Source organism: Mercenaria mercenaria, chromosome 9, assembly GCF_021730395.1.
Source record: "Mercenaria mercenaria strain notata chromosome 9, MADL_Memer_1, whole genome shotgun sequence".
Lineage (NCBI taxonomy): Eukaryota > Metazoa > Mollusca > Bivalvia > Venerida > Veneridae > Mercenaria > Mercenaria mercenaria.
Window position 1 is genome coordinate 18,850,881 of NC_069369.1, and position 14,638 is coordinate 18,865,518.

The window sequence follows — 14,638 nt, forward strand, 5'->3', positions numbered from 1 at the left end:
GTTGTATTAAAGACAAGTAGAACATATTTTTAGCAGAGTGTAATGAAAGCATAAAGCTGCCTTTAGTATGAAAACAATTGAAACCACTGCCTTACCCTTGTGAGACTGTAAGACGCAAGTAATAAGGACTGAACACTTGTATCTCTTGATTCCAGCAGGTTTTGACTCCATATCTCACATTTTTATTTAGCGAGACTAATTTAACTAATTTATTTACTTATTTATTTAACTTAGATGTGAAGCCAAAATGTTTAGTCATGTGTAGTTCCATATAACCTGTACTGAGTTGGTGTGTGTAAAACCCAAATCAGATTAAATCTTATGTCTTTTACCAGAGCAAAACCAGGACTAGTGTCTCATTAACCCTTATCATGCTGGACACGATTTATTCTGCCTTTGCGACCAGTGTAGATCATGATCAGCCTGCGCATTCATGCAGTCTTATCATGATCTGCACTGTTCGCCATTCAGTCAGTATTGTTTTTGGTAATTACACTTTTTAACAGTTCATGGTTCTGTCCAAATTAAAAGATGAACAAGTTCATTATAGAAATTTACTTAGGAGGGTAAGGTTTAAGCAGAATACATTTATGGCTGCAGTGGTTTGAATGCCTTGCAGCACCTTGTTTAACTTGACTGTTTATTTCAGATCCTATCCTTGCCCTGTACAAAGATTCTGTTTTACTAATCTACAACCAGGCCCTAGATATGGAGGTGTGCTCCATACAGTTGTTAGCTATCAGAGGGGTTCACACACTAGTCTCCTTGCCAAGGGGTTGTCTGCTAGACCCAGAGAGATCCTTCATAGCAACCAAGCTGATCAACAAAGCCATAGAAACAAATCTTGAAGAACAAGTTAGGTAAGGCAGGTTGTGGATGTGAGTAGATGGCTAAGTTGACCAGTAGTTGGTTTTTGTCTGTCATTGACTATAGCCCTTTCTGTGCCAGAAGTTACTCGAAGAAAAAAGCCCAAAAGAAATTAGTCACATTCAGATCATTTCTGCTCCAGAACTGATTGACGGTGCTTAAATTTTGGGATGAAGACTTTCTTTGAAGGCTTGATTTTAAAGTTTTAGAAATATGTAGACAATGGGACAGTGTCCTTAATTGGAAATTTGTCAATTAGCTTTTAATAACTTCTTCTCTGATGCATGATGAAATTCAACTTCATTTGTCTAGTAGTGTAAGCAAGGGATTTTACAGTAGCAAATGGTGGCTATTACTTATTCAGATTTCTTTCAGAAATTTGGCTTTTAATGGGATGTTCTTTAATCCACATTACATCATTTCATTTTTGCATTGAGCATACAATTTATAATTTGCAGCATTTTACCTCACTTGAAATGACTAGAAACAAAATTCTTACCTAAAGTCTGCTTTGAAATTGTTCAAAGCATAAGAAATATTGCTTGAACAATTCTGTGTATGTTCTTGAAGGTTTTAACGTAAGAGTACTACTTTGCTGTCTTTTGCTGGAAACATATCCAGGTGTAGTGTTACAGAAAGGTATGTGTCTGCTACTAATTGACAAATCATGAAAACAGTAACTTGTGCATTATTTGTTACTCTGAAGTATTCATAATATTCACATATTAAAGTTATAATTGTACGTAATATATGATGACACTGAAAGTTTTGTGTTACAGGCATGAATGTAATTCTACATTAATGTTTTTGCTGGCAACATATTCTGATGTGGTGCAGAAAGACGTGTTTCCGATACTGTTTGCCAAATTACAAAAGGGTAAATTTTTTGTAATTTATTGTTCTGTCAGACCCATTATACTTGCATGTTGTCAGTTTTTCTCAGTTTGGCAGATATGAAGGAACTGAAATGTATAGCTAACAGCCTGTCCTGTCTTGAAGCAAGATATATTTTGCAAATCCTAAATTTTAGGCAGTAGTTTTTAGAAATTAGTTTCTTGTCAAAGAATTTACATTGAAAACCATGAACAGAATAAAAGTTTACGTATTTATCTGAATAAAATATGGTGTTCTGTACTGTTAATGCCCTCTGTAATCATTTGTGAATTGGAATATATATCTTTGATGAAGTATTGGAAATAATATACATGTAATCCTGAGTGTGATAATTAGCTCTTGAATAGAATTGGTTGTTTCCCTTACACTATGAGCTCTTAGATATAGTTAAATGTAACAAGTGTTGATGTGTAACTCGTGAAATCATATTTTTGGAGGATTTTTAAGCAGCAGTGGCCTGTCCTGTTTTCCTCCTAAAATAGACTAGATTGTCTCCCTGCCTCCATGATCTCCAGCAATCGGTATCAGTGTATAGTGAGATAAAGTTCATTGTACTACATCAGTCCATAGCAGTCCAGATTATAAAAAGGCCTTTACTATCATCACTACTGACGTTCTGTCTATAGGAACTTGTCAGTGATCCATTTTTTTCAAGCTGATCTAAGAATAATGTAGGCCCTGTGACCATGTAGTTGTTTTATTATGTGTTTGTAGAGGTTATGGAAACAAGTGATGGTAGATCTGTAGATAGAACAGTGATCTTGGATGTTATTTCTGAGATTACCTGTGGTGCAGAGAATATCAAGCTGGTGACAGATGTCCTGTATGAAATGTTAATGAATGCAGGTAAGAAAAGAATGGGTGAAATTTACATTCAAAGCAGTTTTCTATTAAAATATGTAATTTTAGTTCATAAGCTGTTGTAATACCCGTGTATGTCTCAAAATTTTGTCTCAAACAACATCTGCCACTAAACCTTCAAGCCAATTTCAAGCAAATTTCACTGGAGCGATCTTTGCTGATCCACTTTTAGTTCCTTTCAAAACCAGGTAATCCATCAAAATTCTGGTTGCCATGGTAGAAAAACTTTAAAAAATCTCCTCCTGAGAAACTGCAGGCCTGATTTTGAAATAATTTCTCAGAAATGTTCCTTGGGTGATTCGTCAGATCATTGCATTCCCATAAAAAGGATGGCCCTAAGGGGACAGAATTTTTTGAAAATCTATCTAACAGTGCTGGCTTGATCTTAAACTAACTTCACAGCCTTATACCTCAAGAATCCTGTTCCAAATTACTTCAGATTGTTCTGTTTCATGATGAAACCTGGCCTCCAGAGGGTTGAGCTAAATTTCCCTGTAATACTATGGTGATACAGAAAAGTTTGAAAATTTCCTCTTAATCTGTTGGCTCAAGTTCAAAATGATTAAATAGCAATCTTCCTTAGGTGACTGTCTTTCAAATTCCTTCAAATAATTCTGTTCATTAAAAAACCTGGCATCCAGGAATCGGGACTAGTTTTCCCTATAAGACTTTATGGAAAACTTTGAAAATCTTTCAAACAACTGGCCTAATTATTGAAATATTTCACAGCAATGTACATATAATGACCCACTACCAAATTCCTTCAGATCAGTCTGTTTCATTAAAGATATGGCCTCCAAGGGGTGGGTCTAGTTTTCTCTATATGACTGTATGGAAAATTTATAAATCTTCTCTGAAAGTGCTTGTCGGATTTCAAAATGATTGACAGCACTGTTCCTCTGGTTACCCTCTAATAAAAAAAGTATGTATTGAATTATGTCAAGCCATATTAACAGGTAAAAAAATGTGGCTGTCCTGGGGCAGGGCTACTTTTTTCTTTCTGGAAAACATAAAAATCATCTCTGAAACTCCAGGCCGTAATTCAAAATAATTTCACACAAATGATTTGTTGGTGACCTTGTAGTCTTTTAACTTCCTGTCCTCATTCTTCCTTATACCAAACTAAAAACAATTCACGTTACTATTAATTTATTGTGTTTATATTGTCTCTTTAATGTCACATCATTCCGAATATACACCCCACCTCCTTTGTAACCCCCAAACCGCCCGCTCTGCTCAACAGGGAGAGTGCAGATCTACGGATCTCGGGTGTCCCAAGTTCGATCCTCTGCCGGGGTGTATGTTCTCTTTGACGATTTGATAGAAGACATTTTGTCTGAAATCATTTGTCCTCCACCTCTGATTCAACTGGGGAAGTTGGCAGTTACTTGCAGGGAACATTTGTAATGGTACAGATTCCAGAAAAGCAAGGTTCTGGCCTTGACTTAGTCAAAAATATACATAAAAAGGGCCTAACTTCGAGTCATGAAACAATTTACGGTGACAGGAGTGGCCTATGGACACACATCTAGTTAATAAAATGATCACCAGTATTGTGATTTGTTTATTTAATAAGATGTTATTGAAATAAAAAAACTGTCTTGCTAAATGAAAAGATAGGTAAAAGGTAAATGCTTCTTACTAAATATAGCAAGTGGCAAAAAATCCAACCTACATGTAGAATGGATGGAACAGTTCTGCAGCTGAGCCCTAAGCAGCTGTCTATTACCTCCTATGCATCAATACTTCTGGGTACAGTATTTATTCAGTTTATCACCTAGTACTGAACACTAATTGGGATGTCATTTGCAACAAAAACCTGATTATCACTGTGCCAGTGACTGCCCAGTACCATTAAAAGTAAGTTAACATGCTCATTTACTACTAAAAATTCACATCTTATTTGAAACCATCATTCTTACTGTATTTACAGATTACTTGGACCTGTACCAGTCATTGTCAAAATGTCTGTCAACTATATCAGAGAATAGTATCAAAGATCCAGATGCTGTAAGAAGCTTATCACATGGTGTGGAACACGTGCATACACTGGTGGTCACTAGATGTCGCTGTCCACGGTGGTACAAGGCATTATCTAATGAATCTTTGTTGAAGAACCTTTCAGCATTTCTACGTAACATTATAGCACATTTAGATCCTGTGTAAGTATTGTGTTATTAGATTTTTGCTGAGTGGTCAAGTGTCCCTTTGAATAAATACCTGGATGAACAACTAGGCTTGTCTTCCACCTGGAACTGGAATGTCTCATATATGATATGACTTAAATCAGACCAAGAGCAGGCGTCAATGGGCAACTGGTTTCTCTGGCTTGAATCACTTGCCCCTCACCACTGCTTTTGTTAAATCTTTGGGGTGTAGATCTTTTTCATTTGAGGAAGTCATCCAGCTGGCTTACAGAAGGTCTGTGGTTCTAACCAGGTGCATATTCAAGCCTGAATTAATGCACAGAGAAGAACTTGGGTCTTCCTTCCCCATCCAAAGCTGGAAATTTGTCATCATTTGACAAAGTTAAGACAGAAACAGTTATGTTATTCCTTATATGAATTTGTTCTGATATTATAAACCGTAATCATTACATATGTGTATGTGATTCTACACACATACATTTTGTTTGATACATATATTATGCAATAGAACGAGGATTATGTTGTATGTTTCAGTCAAGCACTTACCTTACAAGGACTTTACACTAACACGTTCCTGACTGGAGGTAAATCAAGTGTATGCCAGTGTTGTTCTGTGCAGGATAGGGAAATGTTCAAATCTCACATGGAGGAATTTTCACCTCTAAAAGTTTGTATAGAATAATTCAAGACCCAAAATACTTGACTGTATATTCTTTTGTCCAGTTTATACCATTTCTTGTGAAAACTTGCTCAGTGTTTTTCTAATTATGTTTGCAAAGTATAAAAGCGAGAAAGTTCTGTGATAAAATGACATCAAAATAAAATATATTGGATCTCACAAATTAAGTATTAGTGAACTTTCACCAAAACATTTCTTACTACATTAAAATTTTATTAGTTTCAGGTTCATATTTTTAACATGCAGACTTTTTTCCTGATAAGAGTACTGTAGAATCACACATAAAGGTTTTTGTCCATCAGCGTTCTGATATTTCAAATGATAGAGGATTAAGGAGTTTTTCATTTATTAAAAACTATTACCATAGAGTTTGAATACCAAAAATCATTTCTGTTACAGGCCAGCTGTGATAGTGTGTTTGTATGTCTTCTTACTGCAGTTATATGTGCTGGACATACAAAGGTAAGTTTTATGTCATATACTGCGAAATGACTAATATTCATGGAGGGACTACTTTTTGTGGCTTATGTGGTTGAGATAATCCATGACATTAAATCCCAACAGACACGGTAAATTCTGATTAATGTTGTATTCAAACATTGAAATTTAATAATTCATATCCACACACATTAGCTGGTTTTGCCTGGACCAGGAAATTGAACAGTACTATCATTTGTATTAAGGATTTCCATTGTCTCATGTTCTTAAAGTACTGGCAGATTATTTTCATTACTTGTAGAGTAAGTGTCTGCCATTAACTTGTGCACAGTTACTGTGGTTTTTGTTTTCTTACCAGTAGTTATACAGTGAAAGGGGTTTTAGAGCTGGATATGAAATTGTACTCCTACAATTTGAACTCTCTAAGCTTAGGATAAAGGCCTTGCACTTTCAGCTAAAGCATATAGAATATTTTGATTTCACACAAGGTTGAAAATGTGAATAAAGTTTTAGGTATATATTTTGCTTGATGTGTATGTTCTGTTTTAACAAATATTTTAAATTGACCATGCAGTGACTAAATTTTCTGTTAGAACTTACAAGACTTTTTTATGTATTTGTTTCACATGGTGAAAACTATATTTTTAAAAGTATTTGCAAGGTGTAGAAATATGATTTTGATTATCATTAAAGTAAGGTTGCTTCCCTGTTAGCTGGACAACATTGACCAACATTTCCTTACTTTAAGAAGAGGTCCATAATGAAATATGACATTGGTGATGTTTTGTTTTTCAGTTTCAGAAAGATATACCGGGTATAGAGGAGATAGAAGACAGGCTAGGAGATCTTGTCTGTGAGCCACTAGACTCCGAGGCAGGTGTACATGTTTGTAAATGTCTGGCTGGTCTACTTAACAAACAAGAACAAAGTGAGTAAATAGGGTTCATCAAAAAGTTCTCAGAAAAATGTTGCAATTTATAGTTTTGTTGTCACTTTTATTTTATAGACTTAATGCCGAATTTAATGTAGGGATAACACATGTCATGTTTTTTTTCATGTAATAACATCTGCAGAATCCCGAGGGATTGGACGGTGCCCAAGTCCCATTGGGCGGGGGTACCGACAATTCCCTAGGGATTGTGAAGATGTTATAACACATAATGAACATGTGCTAACGCTTTTCTAGCATAAAACACATAAAAACAAAATAAATGATTTTATTGTCTCCCAACATCATTAAATTTTCATGCAGTGTCTACATTGTTTTTTCACGTTGACATCATTTCCTTTTGAATGCTCTGTTTTGGGGCCATAATACGTTTACGCTTTGCCACGAATCGTGTATATATAAAAATGTGTTTTAATAGCACCCGAGCATGAAAATCTCTCATACCATATAGCGGATTAATTCTGCGGGCAAACAGATTGCAGTTTTGTCCTAAAATGGGCCTAGTTTATTTCTGCGTTTTTTATTTCTGCGAATAAATTTTTGTGGTTTGCATAAACTGGAAGTAGATTCTGTGCATGGGAAATGGCTACCGCATTTACTACATCATAATTAACGACTCAAATGCATATCGTTCTCATCAGTTATGTCTTGGTGGCATTATCTAGATCGGAATCCCAAATTTATATAATGTTTGTCAACTTTTCATAAACCTAGCATGTTTTGTGATATACACTTGTAAAGATTACACACCCGAAACAGTAACCATTCATTCGTGGACAATAGTTTGATACAATAACAAAAGCAATCAACCACACTTGATACGGTGTGGACAGCTGACGAAAAATCTGTGAGATAAAAATAATGGGTGATTATATTGAGCAAAATATAAAAGTTTATTTCTGCGTCAAAAAATCCTGCTGATAGTTTAAATGTGCGGAAATAACAGCAGAAATAACAACCCGCAGAATTAACCTGCTATAGGGTATAACTCACGTTTTCTGTCCTGTAAAAACACCTCTGAAAAGTGACAAGAACAGCAGTTTTATGCTAGAATAGTTAAATAGATTTAAATGTTAAAATACATTCCTGCAGTTTTTTTTCTGAGTAGGTAAGGATGGCTACTATTGTTTTGAGTTATTAAATACTGCATATTGGTTGATAAAAACAGTCTGGAGTTTAGTTTCATATAAATATGAAGTATTGATTTACATTTAATTTTTATCAAATTTTCTCCAGTATTATCAATTTTTGAAGCAGTTTAGATTTCAAATCGGATAATTAGAACATCAAACAAAGGCAAGCTTGAGATATGTCCAGAAACTGACACGTAAACACAAAGTGTGTCAGGTTATTGAACTTACAAAATGTCTTAGGTTATTGAACTTATACATTCCTGAACCTTGGATAAAAAAGATTCTTGAAGAGAAAAATCATAATGAATTATATCTCCTTGCACACATTTAATAAGATGTATTTAAACAATGTCTGAAGATCAGGAGAACAGAATTTTTTTTTGAGCTTTAGTGATCTTGTAGGAAAATGGTCAATCCCTTGAAATTCATATACTGAGTTTAGAATGTAGTGTAATAATCTGATGTGAATGTTATTATAAAACTTGATATTATTTGATCTGCTATAAACCATGTATACTACTTTTTTAATCTTTACAATTTTCTCTCTCTTCAAATTAGATGAATCTCTAGACATGAGAGTTACATCCCTTTATGATAAACTGTCAACCTTGGTGACCGTGAGTGGAGACAAAGGTCAAGGTCCTACTGTAACAGCGTTGTCTTGGATTACCAAAGCTCTGGTGTTGAGAGGTCACAAACTAGCACAAAAGTTTACTGACTTGGTATGTGTTAATTTACATTATTTGATGTTCCAATTGTTAGCTCATAAATTTGTACAGATGTTCAGATGTCCAGAGAGTATAAAATGTGTAGAGTTGTGCAGTTTTTATATGACCATCTCTGAAAGAGCGGTGCGTATTATGTAACCACCCGTGGCAGGCAAGCGGTCGGTGTCCAAAAGCATTTCAAACAGTTTTCATCCAATCTTCACCAAATTTGGTGACAATATTTTTGGGCATAATATCTCAGGCAAGTATGATAACCACCAAAATTGCCCCAGGCATTCTTAGATTATGGCCCTTGAATATATGTAACTGAATATTTAGACAGACTATTTTATTGACAGTCTGGCACTCTTGTTGAAACTTGCTGATGCACAACCTCAGAGTATCAAGGTGATTTTATATTTGGGTAAATTTGTTGAAATTCTCTCCACATCCCCAGCAGCTATGTAGTTGCAGAAGTGTTGATTATATTGAGTATAGAAACAATTGTAAAAGTTTTCAAATTGGAGAAATGTATCGAAATTCTGATTGGTTGATTCTTTGCCTGTTATTCATAATAGACCAATGGTAAAGCTACATTCTGAGACCAGCCCGCCCGTTTAGCTCAGTAGGTAGATCTTTGGTCTACGGATCGCGGGGTCGTGAGTTCGATCCTCGGGCAGGGTGTATGTTCTCTGTGACTATTTGATAAACGACATTGTGTCTGAAATCATTAGTCCTCCACCTCTGATTCATGTGGGGAAGTTGGCAGTTACTTGCGAAGAACAGATTTGTACTGCCCGCCATTACATGACTGAAATAATGTTGAAAAATGGCGTTAAACCCAAAACAAACAAACAAACAAACATTCTGAGACCAGTCTCAAAACTCTAGCATCTGATTGGTTGATTTTGTGCATGTTGTTTAAAATTGGCCAATGGTAAAGCTACATTCTGAGACCAGTCTTGAAACTCTAGCTTCTGATTGGTTGATTATGTCCCTGTTTTTTGAAATTGACAAATGGTAAAGCTACATTCTGGGAGTGTTTTTATTACCTTGGAGCTTTGTCTTTATTTGTGTATTTTGAGTAAGATATCATTGCCTGCATATTGGCTTATTTCATATACATTGGAGTATTCATCTAGGTGATTGGAGAGACTATACAGGCTAGATTTCAAGTTGCTATGTGTGTAACTGTCACAGTAACAATGCCATCTTCCCTCCAAAACATTTGTTGAAACATCTGAAAGGGACTGAAATATGCTTGCCAGAGGAATGTGCCAAATATCTTCCGCAGCGATTTACTCTCAGGGGCGTAGGACGATTTGAGCATTGGGGCGGCAAAGGGGGTGGGTTTGGGAGGGGGTGTCCCCCTGCTATGAACGGGGTCCGGGGTGGCCCCTGGAAAATTTTGCATATAGCTAGAGTAAATGGTGCAATCTGGCGACTTCTTGGACTGCTCAGTATCTGTTGAACATACTCATTTTTTTTTTCGAGTTTTCACCCCTTTTTACAGTTTACTATGTTTAAACACTGTAATGGCGGTACGATGTTAGATATGCACAATGTCTTGCCAGTGTAAAACCAGTGAATGTGTAAGTAGAGGATCGAGCACAAGACCCTGACTTACAGGGGTAATCTAATCCTTATAGCATTTTAGTCATTAAACACACTGATTCTGGTATGCCTGGTATGTGGCCTATGGAGATGATAAGGTCTGCGTATTGGCGATAAGGGCCAATACACAAGTCAGGACCATTGGTAGACTTGCTTCTGTTTATCATAATAAGCTACTGTATAGCTACTGTGCAGTAAATAAATTGCAGGTGATATTTCTCACCTTTATAGCAAATCAGTTCTCACCTTTATAACGAGTTTAGAAAGCTTGATTGAATTAGGGCTGAATAAACAAAGTGATAAGATACAACATTATAAAGGTAAAACACAGTTCACTGTTTTTTTTTAACCATTGAGGGTTGAATGAACCTGGAACAACTGATATTAGACCTTCTTGAATGAACGGAGCTCATGATTCTTTTTACCAAATGATCGATTTGGAAATGCAAAATTGCGAGGCTGATTGGCCTTTTATATTTTTATGTAGAAGCTGTAATACTTGTTAATTTAACTAGATCTGTAAAATCTATGAGGATTTTTCTACATTTTATGCGTTGAATTTAATCATTATGATTGGTGCCTTTGATTTGCAAACAATATGTTTAAGCGTCAAAAATAGTTAATTTAATATAATATTTTATGTAAAGCCATCTAAAGATCCCGATTTGCTCAAGATACTTTCCTTTGTCGGTAGAATTTGAGACACAACATTAATTGCAAGTTTGGCAGTAAGCAATTAAATACGATTAACTTTCATTAATTAATGTATCGCCTATAATCCAAGTCTGCGGGGCGTGAAAATACAGCGACCTTAATCGTTGCGGATTATTGATTTTGTACAATACCCTGTAATCTAGCAAGGTGTCAGCGATATGACAAGATTCTGTGTACATATCAGTCGCCGAAGCACTTCATGATAAATGGAAGACTGCTGTCTTTATTTTCAATGATATTTTCTAGCCTTTTCAAAAATTTACGAGTTTGGCATGTCGCCGCTCGTCGAAAAATTCGGGCAGCGGGCACCGCCCCTGCAGCCCCAGCTCCTACGCCCTTGACTCTTTCAGGTTTATTCTAGGATGAAATTTCAAAAACAACAACATACCGATTTTTCAATCCTTTACTTATTATAAATTTGTAAAAGTTTTCACAAAGCTTCAAATAATTAGCATCTTAGAAACATAATATATTGTTTTCAATTTTTTATAAAGATTAAAGAGATATGGAGCATACTTGGTCATGTCAGCTTTTGCTAGAGCCGTTAAGTCTCGCGCTGGGAAGCGACCGAGGGCATATTTTTAAAACTTATTTTCCTAACCTTATTGCGCTGTAAACAAATATCCAGTATACCAAGGTACCCCTTTAGTACCTTTAAACCAATGGCACTCCTTAGTACCATAATGTATCCAAATAAACCATATACGGTTACCAGGTACCCTATCTGTACCTAATGATAGTACCCTTGTACCATATTAAACCATAAACCATATACGGTTACCAAGTACCCTATTTGTACCAAATATTAGTACACCCTTGTACCATATTAAACCGGTAAACCATATAACCCGGTACCTTATTTGTACCAAATAATTGAACACCGTTGTACCATGTTAAACCGATAAGCCAAATCGCCAATAACCCTATTTGTACCAAATATAATAGTACACCATTGTACCATATTAAACCGGTAAACCAAATAGCCAGGTACCCTATTTGTACCAAAAACCATTAGCGCAACCGTGCTTACATTCGAGAAAACAAACCTATGCAAAAGAGGGAGTCATTGTAAGAACGCCTAGCCCTTTTCGCTCTCTGGCAAGTTCCTACAAGCTCACAAAAAACTGTAGTCACAACGACTATAATTTAGACCACATGGGCTTTCAGCCTCCTAAGATAACAACTGTGGTAGGCCGAGACACCCACGGGGATGCAAAAAGATTGTTATTAAATTAGCGATAGATATAATATGCCCCCGATCGCGTCCCAGCAAAAGAATTTTCCGCCACGAAATAAACCTTTATTTCCCCCAAAATTCTTACGCGTTGTATGTCTCAAGACATTCCTGAAGTGCCTTACCCTACGTCAGACAAATGAATACCGTCAGATCGAAAAAAACCTTTAGTTTTCACATCTATATCGACTCTGAGATTTTTTACGGACAGTTTCCTACCTAGCTGGTTTACTCGTTTTCTTTTAGTTTCTATACTCTTAATTTCATTATCTGGAACACCTCAATTTAATCTCTGAATTATGTCAACCCAGATCGTTACTGCATTTGAAAACGCCCTCTTTATATAATCGAAGGAGTCCTGCATAATTTTAATTTAATAATGCCCAATGAGGTATCGAGTCCCCAATGACCCAAATGTCTGTAAAATTGCATATATAATTAATAACTTACTATGAAATTGATGGAACTATGACGTACCTAACCTAGGTTATGTAAATTTGTAACTGTAAACTTACTATCGATCTACAGTAAAATAATGTTTCAAACAGGCATCGCATCCAGTCTGATAAATAAAAGCGAGTGGCTTTACACTATTTCATTATATAGAACATCATCGGTCCAGGAAAATATCCGGTATATACTCTCATCTTCAGAACAAACAAAAAACTGAACAGCTTTCTCCCTTTGAAGTACTATTGAATTATGTTCTTATATATGAAATATAGGCATTGGAGCGCCACCTTACTAATTTCATGATGGAAGATTCCGGAACCCCCTTTGACGCTAAATGGGATGCTCTACCAATACGAAAGCTATGTGTTTTGAAGTTTGGCGACTTAAACTTAGACCTGTCTATGCATTTCTTTAGGATAGCTGAAAATTGAGATCTTGTTACCGGTTGGCTATTTTGTGAATAAACAAAGGACCAGTCTGACTCGGTCTCACCAGCATATATTCCTTCAATGTGCCTACTGGGCGGATAGCTTTGTTTTCCTCACATGGTATTTTCAGAATTATTGGATGACCACGTTGATTTGTTTTGAACCGGGTGAGCTGAAAACGAGATAATGCATCGCTTATTTCATTTTTAGCTCGACTATTCAAAGAATAGTCTAGCTATTCTACTCACCCTGGCGTCGGCGTCGGCGTCACACCTTGGTTAAGTTTTTGCATGCAAGTACATACAGCTATCATTTAAAGGCATATAGCTTTGAAACTTATTTATTCTTTTTCTAGGTCAATTACCAACCTCTCTGGGTCAAGTCCCTTAACTCTGACATGTATTTTGAGCAAATTATGCCCCCTTTTGGACTTAGAAAATTTTGGTTAAAGTTTTACATGCAAGTTACTATCTCCAAAACTAATGCAGATATTGAATTGAAACTTCACATGTGTCTTCGGGGTTATAAAACTAGTTGATAGCACCAAGTCCCATAACTCAGACCTTCATTTTGGCCAAATTATGCCCCCTTTTGGACTTAGAAAATTCTGGTTAAAGTTTTGCGTGCAAGTACATACAGCTATTACTAAAAGGCATATAGATTTGAAACTTATTTTTTCTTTTTCTAGATCAATTACCTACCTCACTGGGTCAAGTCCCATAACTCTGACATGTATTTTGGGCAAATTATGCCCCCTTTTGGACTTAGAAAATTCTGGTTAAAGTTTTACATGCAAGTTACTATCTCCAAAACTAATGCAGATATTGAATTGAAACTTCACATGTGTCTTCGGGGTTATAAAACTAGTTGATAGCACCAAGTCCCATAACTCTGACCTTCATTTTGGGCAAATTATGCCCCCTTTTGGACTTAGAAAATTCTGGTTAAAGTTTTGCGTGCAAGTACATACAGCTATTACTAAAAGGCTTATAGATTTGAAACTTATTTTTTCTTTTTCTAGATCAATTACCTACCTCACTGGGTCAAGCCCCATAACTCTGACATGTATTTTGGCCAAATTATGCCCCCTTTTGGACTTAGAAAATTCTGGTTAAAGTTTTGCGTGCAAGTACATACAGCTATTACTAAAAGGCATATAGATTTGAAAGTTATTTTTTCTTTTTCTAGGTCAATTACCTACCTCACTGGGTCAAGTCCCATAACTCTGACACGTATTTTGGGCAAATTATACCCCCTTTTGGACCTAGAAAATTCTGGTTAAAGTTTTACATGCAAGTTACTATCTCCAAAACAAATGCAGATATTGAATTGAAACTTCACATGTGTCTTCGGGGTTATAAAACTAGTTGATAGCACCAAGTCCCATAACTCTGACATGTATTTTGGGCAAATTATGCCCCCTTTTGGACTTAGAAAATCCTGGTTAAAGTTTTGCGTGCAAGTACATACAGCTATTACCAAAAGGCATATAGCTTTGAAACTTATTTATTCTTTTTCAA

At 35.9% G+C, this 14,638-nt stretch overlaps 1 protein-coding gene across 1 annotated transcript in view; it reads left to right on the forward strand.

Moving 5' to 3' along the window:
• The window catches only part of LOC123546617 (MMS19 nucleotide excision repair protein homolog), a 65,559-nt gene that overhangs the window by 23,006 nt on the left and 27,915 nt on the right, over window positions 1–14,638 (forward strand). Inside the window, exons 13-20 of the mRNA XM_045333049.2 lie at window positions 650–860; window positions 1,647–1,744; window positions 2,476–2,607; window positions 4,556–4,784; window positions 5,304–5,436; window positions 5,848–5,910; window positions 6,682–6,814; window positions 8,527–8,690. Of these exons, the coding sequence (XP_045188984.2) occupies window positions 650–860; window positions 1,647–1,744; window positions 2,476–2,607; window positions 4,556–4,784; window positions 5,304–5,436; window positions 5,848–5,910; window positions 6,682–6,814; window positions 8,527–8,690 (1,163 nt within the window). The remainder of the gene's footprint in view (window positions 1–649; window positions 861–1,646; window positions 1,745–2,475; window positions 2,608–4,555; window positions 4,785–5,303; window positions 5,437–5,847; window positions 5,911–6,681; window positions 6,815–8,526; window positions 8,691–14,638) is intronic.